Source organism: Oncorhynchus mykiss, chromosome 26 (genome assembly GCF_013265735.2).
Source record: "Oncorhynchus mykiss isolate Arlee chromosome 26, USDA_OmykA_1.1, whole genome shotgun sequence".
Classification (NCBI taxonomy): domain Eukaryota; kingdom Metazoa; phylum Chordata; class Actinopteri; order Salmoniformes; family Salmonidae; genus Oncorhynchus; species Oncorhynchus mykiss.
The window spans coordinates 50,331,888-50,349,847 of NC_048590.1; the positions used below are offsets into that span (position 1 = coordinate 50,331,888).

The 17,960-nt window shown below is 43.5% G+C and overlaps 2 protein-coding genes across 4 annotated transcripts in view; one reads left to right on the top strand and one right to left on the bottom strand.

The window, feature by feature from the left end:
* Positions 1–12,055, bottom strand: part of ttc17 (tetratricopeptide repeat domain 17) — a 21,372-nt gene extending 9,317 nt beyond the window's left edge. Inside the window, exons 1-14 of one of the 3 annotated variants that reach the window (XM_036963713.1) lie at positions 11,845–12,055; positions 10,789–10,878; positions 10,296–10,459; positions 9,190–9,301; positions 8,971–9,102; positions 8,655–8,764; positions 8,249–8,396; positions 5,758–5,897; positions 4,901–5,061; positions 2,402–2,661; positions 2,160–2,275; positions 1,188–1,341; positions 850–921; positions 459–683 (exon numbers count right to left, since the gene is read on the bottom strand). In XM_036963713.1, the coding sequence (XP_036819608.1) occupies positions 459–683; positions 850–921; positions 1,188–1,341; positions 2,160–2,275; positions 2,402–2,661; positions 4,901–5,061; positions 5,758–5,897; positions 8,249–8,396; positions 8,655–8,764; positions 8,971–9,102; positions 9,190–9,301; positions 10,296–10,459; positions 10,789–10,878; positions 11,845–12,012 (2,052 nt within the window). In that variant the 5' untranslated portion in view covers positions 12,013–12,055. Of the gene's footprint in view, positions 1–458; positions 684–849; positions 922–1,187; positions 1,342–2,159; positions 2,276–2,401; positions 2,662–4,900; positions 5,062–5,757; positions 5,898–8,248; positions 8,397–8,654; positions 8,765–8,970; positions 9,103–9,189; positions 9,302–10,295; positions 10,466–10,788; positions 10,879–11,844 lie in introns of all 3 variants that reach the window. The other 2 variants (XM_036963712.1, XM_036963711.1) reach the window with 2 other exon arrangements.
* A 38-nt stretch (positions 12,056–12,093) lies between these two features.
* Positions 12,094–17,645, top strand: LOC110506984. The gene is made up of 10 exons (XM_036963714.1): positions 12,094–12,240; positions 12,880–13,078; positions 13,234–13,272; positions 14,004–14,120; positions 14,224–14,259; positions 14,628–14,687; positions 14,965–15,198; positions 15,736–15,839; positions 16,046–16,214; positions 16,392–17,645. The coding sequence occupies exons 1-10, from the start codon at positions 12,158–12,160 to the stop codon at positions 16,617–16,619; spliced, it is 1,269 nt and encodes a 422-aa protein (XP_036819609.1). The 5' UTR covers positions 12,094–12,157; the 3' UTR covers positions 16,620–17,645.
* The last annotated feature ends 315 nt before the right edge of the window (positions 17,646–17,960 follow it).

A 17,960-nucleotide genomic window follows, 5' to 3' on the forward strand; every position in this document is an offset into this window, starting at 1 on the left:
ATGCAAGAACAGGAATATGAATGTAAGAAAAGGAGTGTGTGTGTGTGTGTGTGTGTGTGTGTGTACACCTCAGAGGTGTTGAGAACCAAGGTGTCCTCCAGCAGTGTGCAATTTGATTGTTACGTGGAGCAGACCATTGCTGAAATACCAGTCCATCGTATCCTACTAGAACAGCCTCAGATATAGCTGCAAGCTGTTAGTAGTCCTGATATTTGGCAGTCTCAGCCAGGTACAACACCTGACAGTGCGTGGCCTGCAGGCCTGCCTAAGACTCGAGCACAGCAGAGGGCTAGGAACTGCTCCTTGTCAGCTGTTAGGGGTCGCCTGGCTGTCTGGAGAACAAGGTGCTTTCTGTATCCTTAAGTGTCCGCGCATACAAAGACCTTTGAGATGTTTCAATCCTTCTGGATTGTAATGTGATTTGTGCATTTAAATAAAGTAGTTAAAAGTGTGTGTACCTCAGAGGCGTTGAGTGCCAGGGCGTCCTCCAGCAGAGTGTGTGCGTGGGCGCTGAGGCCGTGGCGCAGAAGCAGATTGGCAGCGTTGACGAGGGGCAGGTGGCGCTGGGTGGGCGGAGCCGAGGCCAGGGAGTGGCGCAGACACTGCAGCGAGCTGGTACCGTTACCCTTCGCCCGCCAGAACAACGCCGCCTCGTTCTGGAGCAACCAGCCAGGGGCGCTAGCCTGGAGGAGAGGAGGATGTACACTGTCTGAAGACGGATCATTTCCTATTACAACTGTGGAAGGCTGTTCATTCTGACAGAACAGCACAAAGCCCTCGCATTTCTCAGGACAGTAGTGGAGGATATTTCTGATATGAAACGACGTTTCTCTGTTCTACTTTGCTCACCTTCTTCATGGCTCGGGCTATGCTGGCACCAGCCTGCTCCAAACTCCAGCCTCTGCTGCGAGACAGCAGTACCTGCATCCACACACACACACACACACACACACACACACACACACACACAGGATCAGCACAGTGACACACTTCAACCCTGCTCCAGTGGGGCTGCTCTGTGGCTGACTCAGTGGTGCTCCCAGTGGTGAAGATGGGTACTGTGACAGAAAACACATTTCTGTTGTCTCTGTATAATGGATTAATAAAGATGCTATTGTATTGAATCCAAAGCCCAGTCTCTAAAATATGTTGATGTTACAGACCACCTATCCAACACACGCACTGACCTGGGTGGCGTGGGGGTCTGGTAGCTCCTTGTCCTCCAAGGTCCAGCCCACAGAGGCAGGCAGGTCAGCTGGAGGGGGCTGGAGTACAGGGCCACAGTCTGGAGAAGCCAGGGAGGAGGGAGGGGGTCCGGTACCGTACAGCACCGTCTGCAGGCTGAACACACATCAGTGAGGTCAGCAAATACATGAATGTCATATCATATATCACATGTTACACAAACCATGCTGAGGAAGAGGCTCTAAGAGTCAACACAATCGACCAGCACACACACGGCTTCAAGATACAACACATACCATGTTAGAAACAGGCACAAAAAGGTAGCATACACAAACAACCTGGCACACACAAACCCGAGGCCCAGTGTCTAACACACTAACCCGGGGCCCAGTGTCTAACACGCTAACCCGGGGCCCAGTGTCTAACACGCTAACCCGAGGCCCAGTGTCTAACACGCTAACCCGAGGCCCAGTGTCTAACACGCTAACCCGAGGCCCAGTGTCTAACACGCTAACCCGAGGCCCAGTGTCTAACACGCTAACCCGAGGCCCAGTGTCTAACACGCTAACCCGGGGCCCAGTGTCTAACACGCTAACCCGGGGGCCAGTGTCTAACACGCTAACCCGGGGGCCAGTGTCTAACACGCTAACCCGGGGGCCAGTGTCTAACACGCTAACCCGGGGCCCAGTGTCTAACACGCTAACCCGGGGCCCAGTGTCTAACACGCTAACCCGGGGGCCAGTGTCTAACACGCTAACCCGGGGCCCAGTGTCTAACACGCTAACCCGGGGGCCAGTGTCTAACACGCTAACCCGGGGCCCAGTGTCTAACACGCTAACCCGGGGCCCAGTGTCTAACACGCTAACCCGGGGGCCAGTGTCTAACACGCTAACCCGGGGCCCAGTGTCTAACACGCTAACCTGGGGCCCAGTGTCTAACACACTAACCTGGGGCCCAGTGTCTAACACACTAACCTGGGGCCCTGTGTCTCAGGTGGGAGGTAGAAGGTGGGTAGTAGGTGGGCGGGGGGGATGACAGGAAACTCATCAGCACAGTCTGCCCTCCGAGGCCACAGCAGCCTCTGAATGTCCTACAGACAAAACACACGCAGTCAGCTCCACAGAACCTTTAGACTGCCCTGCCAACACAGCACAAAGCCCACTATCCACACACACTAATACATCCTGCTAAACACACACACACAGTCTGAACTCACATCGGTGGGGGAGGCCTGGTGGCCCCAGAGGGCTGCAGGCTCAGGGTCTCTGGACACGGAGGGGTGGAGGTGTGAGCTGGTGGTCTGGTTGGTGCTAGGCTCCGACACCAGAGCAACGCTGCCCGCCACAGAGACCTCCTCTCCAAACTGGATGTGGTGGACGTGCTCAAACAGGTCTCCACGGTGATAACGCACCGGCAGGTCCAAGGGGCAGAACAGGCTGCTCTGTTGTTGGCCCAGACGACACATCTGGTGGTTGCCTGAACAAAACAACTCATTATTGATGACCTATTTTATGTTTACCAAGGTGAATAGACAGAATTAACTGACCCTCTAAATGGACATATTCATTTATATAAAACTCAAATCAAATGTTATTGGTCAGATACACAGGGTTAGCAGATGTTATTGGTCACATACACATGGTTAGCAGATGTTATTGGTCACATACACATGGTTAACAGATGTTATTGGTCACATACACATGGTTAACAGATGTTATTGGTCACATACACAGGGTTAGCAGATGTTATTGGTCACATACACAGGGTTAGTAGATGTTATTGGTCACATACACATGGTTAGTAGATGTTATTGGTCACATACACATGGTTAGTAGATGTTATTGGTTAGCAGATGTTATTGGTCACATACACATGGTTAGTAGATGTTATTGGTCACATACACATGGTTAGCATATGTTATTGGTTACCAGATGTTATTGGTCACATACACATGTTTAGTAGATGTTATTGGTTAGCAGATGTTATTGGTCACATACACATGTTTAGTAGATGTTATTGGTCACATACACATGTTTAGTAGATGTTATTGGTTAGCAGATGTTATTGGTCACATACACATGTTTAGTAGATGTTATTGGTCACATACACATGTTTAGTAGATGTTATTGTTTACCAGATGTTATTGGTCACATACACATGTTTAGTAGATGTTATTGGTTAGCAGATGTTATTGGTCACATACACATGGTTAGCAGATGTTATTGGTCACATACACATGGTTAGTAGATGTTATTGGTCACATACACATGGTTAGTAGATGTTATTGGTTAGCAGATGTTATTGGTCACATACACATGGTTAGTAGATGTTATTGGTCACATACACATGGTTAGTAGATGTTATTGTTTACCAGATGTTATTGGTCACATACACATGGTTAGTAGATGTTATTGGTCACATACACATGGTTAGCATATGTTATTGGTTACCAGATGTTATTGGTCACATACACATGTTTAGTAGATGTTATTGTTTACCAGATGTTATTGGTCACATACACATGGTTAGCAGATGTTATTGGTCACATACACATGGTTAGTAGATGTTATTGGTTAGCAGATGTTATTGGTCACATACACATGGTTAGTAGATGTTATTGGTTACCAGATGTTATTGGTCACATACACATGTTTAGTAGATGTTATTGGTTAGCAGATGTTATTGGTCACATACACATGGTTAGTAGATGTTATTGGTCACATACACATGGTTAGTAGATGTTATTGTTTACCAGATGTTATTGGTCACATACACATGTTTAGTAGATGTTATTGGTCACATACACATGTTTAGTAGATGTTATTGGTCACATACACATGGTTAGTAGATGTTATTGGTCACATACACATGTTTAGTAGATGTTATTGGTCACATACACATGTTTAGTAGATGTTATTGGTCACATACACAGGGTTAGCAGATGTTATTGGTCACATACACATGTTTAGTAGATGTTATTGGTCACATACACATGTTTAGTAGATGTTATTGGTCACATACACATGTTTAGTAGATGTTATTGGTCACATACACATGTTTAGTAGATGTTATTGTTTACCAGATGTTATTGGTCACATACACATGTTTAGTAGATGTTATTGGTTAGCAGATGTTATTGGTCACATACACATGGTTAGTAGATGTTATTGGTCACATACACATGGTTAGTAGATGTTATTGGTTAGCAGATGTTATTGGTCACATACACATGGTTAGCAGATGTTATTGGTCACATACACATGGTTAGCAGATGTTATTGGTCACATACACATGGTTAGCAGATGTTAATGCGAGTGTAGCGAAATGCTTGAGGTTCTAGTTCCGACAGTGCAGTAATATCTAACAAGTCATCTAACAATCCCCCCCAACAACAACCTTATACACACACAATCTAAAGGGGTGAATGATAATATGTTCATGTAAGTATATGGATGAACGATGGCTGCTCATCCATATACACTGTGTGTATTTGTGTGTGTGTGTATCTGTGAGTGTGTATTGCGCTTGTGTGTGTATTGCATTCAAGTGTGTGTATTGCATGTGAGTGTGTATGTATATTGTGTGCGAGCGAGTGTGTCTGTTTATTGTGTGTGAGTGTGTGTGCGTATATATTGTGTGCAAGTGTGTGTGAGTATATATTGCGTGCGAGTGTGTGTGTGTGTGTGTGTGTGTGTGTGTGTGTATAGCATCTCACCCAGCTGTGCCTCCTTGGCCATCTGGGTCTCGTGGATGATGTTGCGGAGGATCTGCTCTTCCTGCAGTAGCTTGTATTTGTCCAGGGCCTCCTGCTGACGCAGGTAGTGGTCATGCTGTTTCTGGTATTCCTTCAGCTCGTTCAGCGTGCGCTGCAGAGACCTGGGGGGTGAGACAGATCACATATAGCTAGCCCGAGGCCTACTGACAGGTCACTGTGCTGTTATACACCGAGTGTACAAAACATTAAGAACACCTTCCTAATATTGAATGGCTCCCGTTGCCCTCAAGACAGACTCAATTCATGGGGACATGGACTCTACGAGGTGTTGAAAGCGTTCCACAGGGATGCTGACCCATGTTGACTCCAATGCTTCCCACAGTTGTGTCAAGTTGGCTGGATGTCCTTTGGGTGGTGGACCATTCTGTATACAAACAGGAAACTGTTGGACGTGAAAAACCCAGCAGCATTGCAGTTCTTGACACAAAGTTACTTCAATCTTTTGTCTTTACCCTCAATGGCACACATACACAATCCATGTCGGAAATGTCACAAGGCTTAACAATCCTTCTTTTAACCCGTCTCCTCTCCTTCATCTACACTGATTGAAGTGGATTTAACAAGTGACATCAATAAGAGATTACAGCTTTCACCTGGATTCCCCTGGTCGGTCTGTCATGGAAAGAGCAGGTGTTCCTAATATTTTCATAATATTTTCAGCATTGTAACCTGTGCCATATGAAGAGGAAGTCTGTGTCCACAACAATACTTCCCTTCTCATCAAATCCCCTTCAAAAAGGTTCCTCACTCTCTATGAACCTAACCACACCCTGAGCAGTGAGGCGCTGTGCCTTTACCTGTGTTGGGCCTCCAGGCGCTGCTCCAGTTTCTGCTGACAGAGGACGGCGTGCTTCCTCCTCAGGGCCTGCTCAAAGCCCGGCTGGGCCTGGAGAGCCTGCTCATAGCACAGCACTGAGTGGTTATACTCCCCCAGCATCTAAAGACAAAGAGGATAGAGGACAGGAGGTAGAGACAGACAGAGATAAATAATCTATTAGAGATGATTCACTCGTCTAGTATAAAATGGAGAGAGAACTGAAGGTCAGGGCCGGTAACATTGACAATAAATCAGCAGGAAAACACTTCCTGAACACCTGGAGAAAACCATGCCAACAAGCACTGCAGTCACATCCTACATCCATATTCACTGCATAACTGTTGGATAAATTATTGCTATACTCCAGTTTTGTAAAAAATCCTAGTGTCAGTGTATCATCCTAGTGTCGGTGTATAAGCCTCCTGTCAGTGTATCATCCTAGTGTATCAGCCTCGTGTCAGTGTATCAGCCTCGTGTCAGTGTATTAGCCTCGTGTATAAGTCTCCTGTCAGTGTATCAGCCTAGTGTCAGTGTATCATCCTAGTGTCAGTGTATCAGCCTAGTGTCAGTGTATCAGCCTAGTGTCAGTGTGTCAGCCTAGTGTATCATCCTAGTGTCAGTGTGTCAGCCTAGTGTATCATCCTAGTGTCAGTGTGTCAGCCTAGTGTATCATCCTAGTGTCAGTGTATCAGCCTAGTGTCAGTGTATCAGCCTAGTGTCAGTGTATCAGCCTAGTGTCAGTGTGTCAGCCTAGTGTATCAGCCTCGTGTCAGTGTGTCAGCCTAGTGTATCAGCCTTGTGTCAGTGTATCATCCTAGTGTCATGATATCATCCTAATGTCAGTGTATCAGCCTCGTGTCAGTGTATCAGCCTCGTGTCAGTGTATCAGCCTCGTGTCAGTGTATCAGCCTCGTGTCAGTGTATCAGCCTCGTGTCAGTGTATCAGCCTCGTGTCAGTGTATCAGCCTCGTGTCAGTGTATCAGCCTCGTGTCAGTGTATCAGCCTAGTGTATCATCCTAGTGTCATGATATCATCCTAGTGTCAGTGTATCAGCCTAGTGTCAGTGTATCAGCCTAGTGTCAGTGTATCAGCCTAGTGTCAGTGTATCAGCCTAGTGTCAGTGTATCAGCCTAGTGTCAGTGTATCAGCCTAGTGTCAGTGTATCAGCCTAGTGTATCATCCTAGTGTCATGATATCATCCTAGTGTCAGTGTATCAGCCTCGTGTCAGTGTATCAGCCTCGTGTCAGTGTATCAGCCTCGTGTCAGTGTATCAGCCTCGTGTCAGTGTATCAGCCTCGTGTCAGTGTATCAGCCTCGTGTCAGTGTATCAGCCTCGTGTCAGTGTATCAGCCTCGTGTCAGTGTATCAGCCTCGTGTCAGTGTATCAGCCTCGTGTCAGTGTATCAGCCTCGTGTCAGTGTATCAGCCTCGTGTCAGTGTATCAGCCTAGTGTCAGTGTATCAGCCTAGTGTCAGTGTATCAGCCTAGTGTCAGTGTATCAGCCTAGTGTCAGTGTATCAGCCTAGTGTCAGTGTATCAGCCTAGTGTCAGTGTATCAGCCTAGTGTCAGTGTATCAGCCTAGTGTCAGTGTATTAGCCTAGTGTATCCTCCTCGTGTCAGTGTATCAGCCTCGTGTCAGTGTATCAGCCTCGTGCCAGTGTATCAGCCTCGTGCCAGTGTATCAGCCTCGTGCCAGTGTATCAGCCTCGTGCCAGTGTATCAGCCTCGTGCCAGTGTATCAGCCTCGTGCCAGTGTATCAGCCTAGTGTATCATCCTAGTGTCAGTGTATCATCCTAGTGTATCAGCCTAGTGTGTCATCCTAGTGTCAGTGTATCATCCTAGTGTCAGTGTATCAGCCTAGTGTCAGTGTATCAGCCTCGTGCCAGTGTATCAGCCTCGTATATCAGCCTCGTGTCAGTGTATCAGCCTCGTGTCAGTGTATCATCCTACTGTAAGTGTATCATCCTACTGTATCATCCTACTGTAAGTGTCGATGTAGTGAAAACATTAAAAGCAGACAGTATGTGAACATAAACCAACAACTCTACGTCAACGTCCCTCCAGAAATGTTAAAACGTAGTGGAAACAAATGTTGCAGAACCACATGTTCTATTTAATGGCTACATTTGGTTTAAAATCACCTAATGCCTGCTTCCTTTATCGTCATTAGACATCCCTAAAAACTGACTTCGGTGTTCCTCAAGGGTCAGTGCTTGGACCCCTGCTGTTCTCTTGATAGATGCTAGTACCGTATCACTACACATGATGCAGAATGGTGCCTCAATGGGAATGATAGAGCTGCAACTGTTGATGAAACCAGATGATGATGTCGTACAGCTAGCTTTCTGTGGTTTTGTCTGTCTTGTGTGTATTCCATCAGGAACCAACTTGGAAACAAGTGGAATCTCTTTAACGTGTCATCTCCTGGGTTGTATTCAGTGCATCTACTAGTGGTGCTGTAACTCACTGCGTAGATGTTGCCCAGGGTGTAGTGGCTGGTGAGAAGGTCAGAGGTCAAATCCAGGGCAGTGTGAGCCACGATGGCAGCGTCAGCCGAGAAGTGGGCCCGATGCAGGATGTTGGCCATGTTCACCAGGGCCAGGTCCTTGTGCTGCCTGGATACACAACAGACAACGAGAATGGGACTTAAAACTCTTATATGATCCACTGTTTGAATGTTGAATAACCATAGCTGGGACATGTTCATTGGCCACCAATGGGCAGACAACATTATGGAATACTAGGACTTGTCCAATAAGAACGGTTCATTTAGTTTTCCATTGCAAAGTGCTTTACATCGTGTGTCCTAATGAACATGACCCTGATGCCTGAGACAAGCTGAAGCCAGGGGCTGAGTTTTCCTTTGTTCGTACCTGGGTGAGAAGTGCAGGGCCCGGATCACACAGTCCACCGCCCGCCTGGGCTCATTCTTTATCCTCCAGTAGAACGACGCCAGGTTATACAGCACCCAGGATGAGGAGTTCTGGACAACACAACAAACAGGTCATCAAAAGGGAACTATATGAAAGTCAAACCCGAACACTATTAAAACAGTGACTGTCCATTTATAACATTGAACAAATCAGTGCATAAAAGTTCAAAGTAATCCCATACGGCTAAATGTAAACCAATAAAAACAGACCAGACAGTGTTGGTGAGTGTGAAGAGTGGCGATAGAGTGCAACGTACCCTCAGCAGGCCCTGCTGGATGCGATGGCCCACCTCGTCCATGCTGCGGCCCAGTTTGTGGGACAGGGAGCCAAAAATGGGGTCCTCTTTAGAGAGCAGAGGAGATGTGAGGTTCACCTGTTCCTGCACGCCCTAGAAAACATAGACATATATGGCACAGATCCAGACATGTATGTGCAATCGCATTAACAAGCGGGTTTGCTTTCCCCTTCAACTCACCCGGAGATGCTGGAAACCGTGGATACTATATGGGAGCTCAAATACTCTGGCACAGTCAGGCTTCTCCAGATCCGGGGGTAGAGGGGACCTAAAATCTACATAATCCTCAGGGCTGAAAGAAACATCCATAGTCAAGGTCCAGGGAGCATTAGTGTAGTGTCCAGCAGAAGAGGGGGAACAAGAGCAGAAAAGGTAACCAGTGGTTGACTTGTATCATGTAGCTGTTTAAAATGCCTGTTGATGTAGGACATGCTGATCTAGATGTGAAAGACAAGCCATCATGGTTTATTCTATCAGAAATCTTTGTTGATTTCTCATCACCAGGGTGTCATCAATAATACTTGTTCTCTTGTAAACAACCTACGTTCTCCAATGTTCGAATATCACTTTGTGTGTTCTAATAATGACTTCTGACAGTATGTAAATACTTCCATTGTTTATTTGTGGGCGGCAGGTAGCCTAGTGGTTAGAGACTTGGGCCAGTAACCAGCAAGTAGCCTAGTGGTTAGAGCGATGGGCCAGTAACCAGCAGGTAGCCTAGTGGTTAGAGACTTGGGCCAGTAACCAGCAGGTAGCCTAGTGGTTAGAGCGATGGGCCAGTAACCAGCAAGTAGCCTAGTGGTTAGAGCGATGGGCCAGTAACAGAAAGGTTGCTAGATCGAATCCCCGAGCTGACAAGGTAAAAATGTCGTTCTGCCCCTGAACAAGGCAGCTAAACCACTGTTCCTAGGCCGTCATTGTAAATAAGAATTTGTTCTTAACTGACTTGCCTAGATAAATAAAATGTTCAATTAAAACAAATATATACTTGTTTGTATAAAAGTTGATTTTGTTTTGTGCTGTAGTGTCATGACATATGTGACGTGATCATCCAATGCTTATATATTGTATGTTGTTGAAAATCTCCCAAAAAATGACTCATGTCATCGGTCAATGTCAATGATAAGATGAAGCCGTTTTGGAGCGCGACCAATGGATTCGTTACACGGCCCGGATGACATATGTCAACATCCCTTATCAGTGCTTCCCCTTGATAATGAGTTATGTGAGGGCACATTATTAGTAACAACCAAATGATTGGTCAAGAGTGCACAGCCTGGGCTTACCTGATGTCTTTACTCTCCAGGGAGATGTAGGTACCATCGTAGAGATCCAAGTCTCCCAGGGGTACTTTAGCCATGACACAGTCGGCATCCTCTTTATAGTGCCTCTGCTCCAAGCCCGTGTCCCTGTCCTCATTCTCCTCAATGTGAATCTTCTGAGCGACAAGCTGCTTCTGAACAAAGCAGGGGTCAGAGACATGAGATTCAGACCTTTCAGTGTGGCTTGATTTAGAAGCAATGCTATATCTCACTGGAACATAAAGAAAGGAAGACATGTTGCCCCATCTGATGTGATCCAATATATTCTTCAATAATCAATGAGTATTAAATTACTATTGAACAGCTGTGACTATTGGAGATATTGCATCTTTCAAGTAAGGGAGAGCACAGCAGTATAGATGTTTAACACAGTGGCCTTGGACTAACATTGTAAAACCAGGAAGTAGAGCAATAGGCTATGAGCACAGTGAGGTAGTCATTAAAAGATGATCATCACCTCTAACTTCTTCAGGTAGTTGACACGGGTCTCCTGTCGCATGAAGATGACAAGGTCATGTGGATGTTTAAGATTTAAAGGAGAGTCAACCTGCAAAAAAAAATGAAAATGTTAGTCTTAAAATAAACAGTGACAGTACATGTTTCCACTCTATGACTCGACCCCAAAGACTAAAGACCTCTGAGTCCGCTGACCACAGTACACGTGAAGTGAGACAACACCAAAACAGAATTGAGGCAGAGGAACCTGGCTGATTTGACACCGTAATTACGTAGTAGCAGCAGTTGGTAATCTTTGTTTTTTCCCAATCCATCCATTTTAGATAGTTTGGTCACAGCTGAACAGAATGTCCATGGCTAAATAGTCTGAATATTTAATGTCCTTCTAAACATCACTTGTAAGTGGATACTTTAGATTAGTTGTGTATAGCTACAAAGGTTACATCAAATATTATTTTATTTAAACCCCTATTATTTCTGGGCTTACATCAAGCCCGAAGCACAATTTTACATTCAATTCACTTAGCTTCGATGCAACCAAGAGAGTGTTGACATTGTGCTGGATGTCAAAACTATTGGTTGCATCAGAACTACTAGTTAGCTGGATGTGCCGACTGAGTCTGTCAGCTATGTTGTGCCCATTATCTTTGAGCCCAGTAGCTAATTAGCTAGCTTGCCAACCTACTACCTACCAATCACCTATCACTAGTTTGCGTTGTTTCAGATTTTCTAGGATGATTGGATGCCTTTAGCTAGTTAGAACTAGCTAATATGTAAGTTAATTCTGGCTTACCCAGAGACCCCGTTCTCTAACTAACTTAGCTAACGTTATTTATCTAGGGGGTCAGCATTGCTGCATTACTGTGCTAGCAAAAGTCCCAGAGAGGAACTTATAAGTAGTTAATTGGCAATCGATGGTTTACAAGCTAGTATGAGCCTTCAGTCGTGTTAGCAAATGTTAGCAACAGTAAAGTCAAAGACACTGGTTCTACCTATATGTGATAAAATCGTTAGCTAGCTAGCAACATACGGTTATAAACACGGGCCGTTAACGTACTTGCTGTTGAATTTTTCCATCTTCAGTGACGACCCAGTGGGTGGTAGCTCCTCCGGGTTCGGCCAATATTATACAGAGTAGGATAAAAATCTTCCCTTGAACTGACACTTTTCGGGAAACGTTTACATAGGGCAGAGACCCAGAACTGATTTTCCTGAGGTCCGCCATTTTTCTGTCTTCTTTACAGATGTGTTGTGGCAGAAGAAGAAGAAAAAGCCGAAAAAAAGTTAACTTCCTGTGTGTCACTTCCTTGTTTATTTTTTTACATTCCTTGGTCTAATAGTTGTTAGCTAAAACTAGCTACCGAGCAAAAATGCCAGGACGTTGTTCAGCTTTCAACTGTAGGAATACGTTTAAAAATGTTAAACATAAAACAAACAAGGTTACATTTCACAGGTAGGCTTTCAGCATCTGATTAACGTCGACATTTGGACAGCTAGCTAGTCAGCTTACGTTAGCTACAGGTCTTGGTTAGCTTGTGTAGCTAGTTTAAGATTTCCAGTAATACATCGGCTATATCTTGATTTAGACGAATGTGACATAAATGTTAGTTACCTTATCATAAAGACCGTGTAACTTCTAAACAAATGAACACCCCTTAGTACCCCGGCCTAAGTGCTCGCTGTTTCATCCCTTGTCTTTTTCGATTTGCATTTCAAACAATAACAATAACAATGCCTCGCCACTGATTTTGGTAAATAGATGAGGGATGGGGCTGGAGAATGTAACTAATGTCAAGTTCATAGACATAGCTATGAATGCAAGGACTGACCAGAGTGACCATCCATGATGTCAAAATGATAGTTTTAGCAATGTTGTGAGGCTATAAAGTGTTTGTTTACAATTACACACTTGTATTTTGGGTTCTGATGGGGTATGACAGTTGAACTAAGCTCATGGTGCATTTCTAAGTTATATTCTTCAAGAATCAATGGTTATATATAATTAATTTAAAAGTTCAAAAATGTATGTTACAATCACAGATTGCCCTGTTGTTTACATTTGGTTCTTTTAACATTTTTCCTATGTTAACAGCTTTCCAAAGCGTGATCCTAAACGAATAAAAGAGTGGGTGGGTCAGATGAAATGGAAAGACTGGCAGCCAACCCCTCATTCCTTACTGTGCTCAGAGCATTTTGAGGAGAGGTGCATGGATAGAACTGGGCAGACAGTGCGTTTACGTGATGATGCAATACCAACTATCTTTGCCTTTCCTAGTCACCTACAAAAAAAGGTATTTAGTAAATTGAGGCAGATGTGTTGTTTTCATTTAAACTATTAGACCTAACAGTCTGGCGGTTGTGAATTTAACATATGAGGGATTCTTGAAACGTGCTTTGGCTTTGTTGGTTGAGTTGAACTTTGTGTTTTATTGTTGAGTTCTTGTAGTTTCAGAAAACAGCCGGAAGGAGGAAAAGAGTAACCTTGGTGAGAAATGCAACATTAAAAAAATGTAATACTGTACTACCGGTTTTCTATTGGTGTTGCTGTTTAATCTGAAGGATATGTAAACTGTAATACCGGTTTTCAATTGGTGTTGCTGTTTACACTAAAGGATATGTAAAATGTAATACCAGTTTTCCATTGGTGTTGCTGTTTACACTAAAGGATATGTCAACTGTAATACCAGTTTTCCATTTGGTGTTGCTGTTTACACTAAAGGATATGTAAACTGTAATACCAGTTTTCCATTGGTGTTGCTGTTTACACTAAAGGATATGTAAAATGTAATACCGGTTTTCCATTGGTGTTGCTGTTTACACTAAAGGATATGTAAACTGTAATACCGGTTTTCCATTGGTGTTGCTGTTTACACTGAAGGATATGTAAACTGTAATACCAGTTTTCCATTGGTGTTGCTGTTTACACTAAAGGATATGTAAACTGTAATACCGGTTTTCCATTGGTGTTGCTGTTTACACTGAAGGATATGTAAACTGTAATACCGGTTTTCCATTGGTGTTGCTGTTTACACTGAAGGATATGTAAACTGTAATACCGGTTTTCCATTGGTGTTGCTGTTTACACTGAAGGATATGTAAACTGTAATACCAGTTTTCCATTGGTGTTGCTGTTTACACTAAAGGATATGCCACATATGTATTTCCCTTTTTGATTTCACAAATAAAAGTGTATTTTGCCTCTACTGGTGATTTCAGTTTCCAGAGGATCCTGTTCCTGAGGAGTCGACACAACGGGAGAAGTCTCCACCCACCTACTTAAACCACAGTATATGGCACCCAAGTCGTTTCCATGACGACTACTGTGTTCCACAGGTACAAAGTACATATCACTCTTATCTAGATTTTTTTTAAATATTTTTTTTTTTTACAAATATTTAATTCATGTTTATTTATTTAGTATTTATTTGTTTTTCAGAGTATTGACTGGGCTGTAAAAGACATGCCTAAAGAAGTAAGTTGTGAGTTAGCCCTCATTATGAAGCTAATTGAGCTCCTCATTATGAAGCTGATTGAGCTCATCAAAATTGTTGGTTGGGAAGGGTTCCCCTAATTCCTTACAGAACAACCATGTATGTATCTTTTGCCAAATATTCAAAATGTTTCCATCCAAATAGGTTAATGCACAGTACCTGCTCAAAAATCCCAGGGAGGAGCGTGTTGAAAAGTAGTGTCACTGTTACTCCCAACCAAAACGATGTTGATGAGGCCCAGACCTCTAGGGCCAGTTGCGTGTATGATTACAGCATCCTATAAAGGTCTTCTATAACCTTAAACCTTTCCATACGCGTGCTTTAATAACTGAACTTCTGACAATTTCAGATCCCATCTGCAACTTTAGAAAAGCAAGGTCTGATCTTTATCCCCAAGCACGCAATCAAGGTAAGGTTTCTGACAGACCATTGTATTCTGGACAGCGGGCAACAACATTATTTTGACCCATGTCAGCTTAAAGGGTTACTGTCGTGTGTATTCCCCAGCCCATTACCTCATGTTAATGGATGTGCATATAACTACACATTATAACTACACATATAACTACACATATAACTACACATATAACTAACTACACATATAACTAACTACACATTATAACTACACATTATAACTACACATTATAACTACATATTATAACTGCAAATTACTTTATCTGAACCAGATCAAGGAGAAATGGGATTGGCTGACAATGGATGTGAAGGGACCATTTCCAGAGACCAAAAGTAGACACAAGTTTGTACTAACTGTAATGGACTACTACTCCAAATGGATGGAAGCCTACCCCATGAAGACCAACAACAGTAAAGAGATTGCCAAAATCATCTCTGACCTCATCTCTCGCTTTGGCTTCCCTGTTGGAATCCTGTCTTGTTTGACTCGAGCACACATTTTAGAGGTAAGAGATGCATGCATGTATGGATGTAAGTGTTACTGTACTGCCCCAAATAAAAATGTTTTGGGGGGGAAATTAAGTTTTGCACTAAGTTATCTCATGAATATTAAGTACCGGGGGTGGAACCAAAATTATTTTCCAATTGTTTCGCTCTGAACAAAACCATAATTTGTGTAGTTCCATTCCACTGTTCTGATTAGCAAAATAAAGTTTCACTGTAAGGTCTGCTACACCTGTTGTATTCAGCATATGTGACAATCAAATTTGATTTGATGTTCAGCAGGCAGGCACTGGAATACGTTTCTGAGTGACAGAGTGAGGGCTTTGCATAGACGCTTTGTAGCATTTTTTTGTGGGCCTGGAAAGTAAAATTACTTCATTAACCGGTTCCCATGGTTTTCAAACAACGGTTCTGTTCCGGAACAACTTTCGTTCCCTGTTCTGATTCTGTTCCTCCAAAAATGTTGTTGTTTTCTGGTCCAGTTCCCTGAACTTGTTCAAACCCCTGTTAAGTTCCCCTTCTCTTTTTACATTTTACAGATCAACTTGGCTTTGGGTGATCTGAAGAAACTGACAGGCCAACTCATATTCTACCGTCCTCTGGGAGTGTCACTGGATCCAGTAACAAAGTCCCTTGTAGACCGGTTTGTCCTCCAATGTACCATGCTACACAGCCACCTGATTCTAAAAGCTTATACTATGGATAATAGTCTAGTAAATAGAATTGGGATGATTGCAATAATCTTTTGGCAGTTTACTGAATCCAAACACATGACATGCTAGCCCAACTGACTTGTTATAATATGCATGTGTTTTGTTTCATACATGTTTTATCATTATACCTGGACAGGTTGGTGTCAGATTTGGTGAAAGAACATCCTGATCGTTGGGATGTTTACCTGGCTGCCAGTGTGTTCAGCTTCTGCTGCAAAGAGCACCCCACCACCAGACAAATACCCCTGTCTCTGCTGCGCTGCGGAGGGACTCAGTCTGTCTCCACCTCACCAAGAAAGCTGCCTGTAAGTTGGAGACTGCCCGTGTTTACACTTTACCACTCCTACAACAAAACATACTCATATTATTGATTCCAATTGAATGAATGAAGTAAATGCACATAGAAATAGGTTTGAATTATATCATATTTTAGTTGAGCGTTTATACTGACTTGTGCTTTGACCAACCTGTTTACATTGAAGGATAATGGGATAAAAGGAAGGACCTTTGTCATACTAGATGCCCAGCCACCTCAAAGGGAAGTCCGTGTGGAGTGCAATCAGTGCAGTCAATGGAGCACGGTCAGCCAGGACTCAGAGCTGAAGAGATATGAGGAGATGAAACTTGGGGAGGAGGACTACACCCACACCTGTGTGAGCTGCAGGGTGGCCATGAGCTGCAGGGTGGCCCTGGAGGTCATGAGGGGTTAGGAGACAAGGACATGAAGAACTGGATGTAAATGAGAAAGCTTTTCAAACAAGGACTGAAAAGATGGAGGATATAATAAGGACGTTGGAAACCAAGTGGTGGTGAAGGAAGAGATTGCTGTTGGAGTGAAAAAAGGTTCCATGGGGAAGAAGTTTGAACAATAGGAGTTTATAATGTGTATATACTTACACGTTTCTCAGTCATACACGTTTTTGGAATGAAATAAAAACAGATAGTGTTGTTTTCAAGTTGTGTGTGCTCAAACAGTGGATTGTTGTTTAATAATGCATTTGGGCAGACATCTATATACTGCTTCAGTGCTTCATCTATTCCTCTCTGATTTGGGGTATTTTAGAGAATGGGGTAGCTTTTCTATATTCTTATTTAACTAGGCAAGTCAGTTAAGAACAAATTCTTATTTACAATGACAGTCTACCAAAAGACAAAAGGCCTGCGGGGACGGGGGCTGGGATTAAAATAACAATATAGGACAAAACACACATCACGACAAGAGAGACAACTCAACACTACATAAAGAGAGACCTAAGACAGCATGGCAGGAACACATGACAACACAACATGGTAGCAACACAACTTGGCAGCAGCACAAATCGTGGTACAAACATGTTAATGGGATTTATGTTAATTGAATGATTAGAATATTCCACCCTGAAACCATATAATTGTATGGAATTGGCTAGAATGTATAAAATTATAATTAATAAATGTGTAGTTCTAGTCAGAATTAGGTTAAAACAATATAGCTAATGTTTGTCTTTATGGAATTTTAAAGACAGACTGAGCAAAATTTGTCGCCGACCTGACCAGAGATTTGGGAGAGAACAGGGAGTACGGCTCAAGGTCTCCCTAATCTCTGTCGGCTGGGTAGTGAGGACATTGTGTGCGTCTGTTTGTGTGAATGTGTGTGCGCGTATGGTTGTGTGAATGTGGGCGTGAGAAGTCAGTATAAAATGAATTGATTTGTATTCTTGTCTTCAGAACGTCCCGTGAATAAACCTTTTTGACTATTTTAGCTGGGCTCCGTCTGTTTCATTCGACCAGGATCTTACACATTCTGGTTTGCAGACTGAGTAATATAATTACATTGGGTGATGTACCTTGAGAACATAATTCTCTTATCAAAACACTATTGGGCACAGACAGCAGCACAAAGGGCAAGAAGGTAGAGACAACAATACATCATGTGAAGCAGCCACAACTGTCAGTAAGAGTGTCAATGATTGAGTCTTTGAATGAAGAGATGGAGATTAAAACTATCCAGTTTGAGTGTTTTTAGCAGCTCATTCCAGTCGCTAGCTGCAGCGAACTGAAAAGAGGAGCGA

Excerpts from the sequence above, each read along its gene's own strand:
- LOC110506984 (XM_036963714.1), top strand. The coding sequence starts at position 12,158 with ATGCCAGGACGTTGTTCAGCTTTCAACTGTAGGAATACGTTTAAAAAT. Across the intron at positions 13,079-13,233 it reads CTAGTCACCTACAAAAAAAG|TTTCAGAAAACAGCCGGAAG; the intron begins GTATTTAGTAAA and ends GAGTTCTTGTAG. Across the intron at positions 14,260-14,627 it reads TAAAAGACATGCCTAAAGAA|ATCCCATCTGCAACTTTAGA; the intron begins GTAAGTTGTGAG and ends TGACAATTTCAG.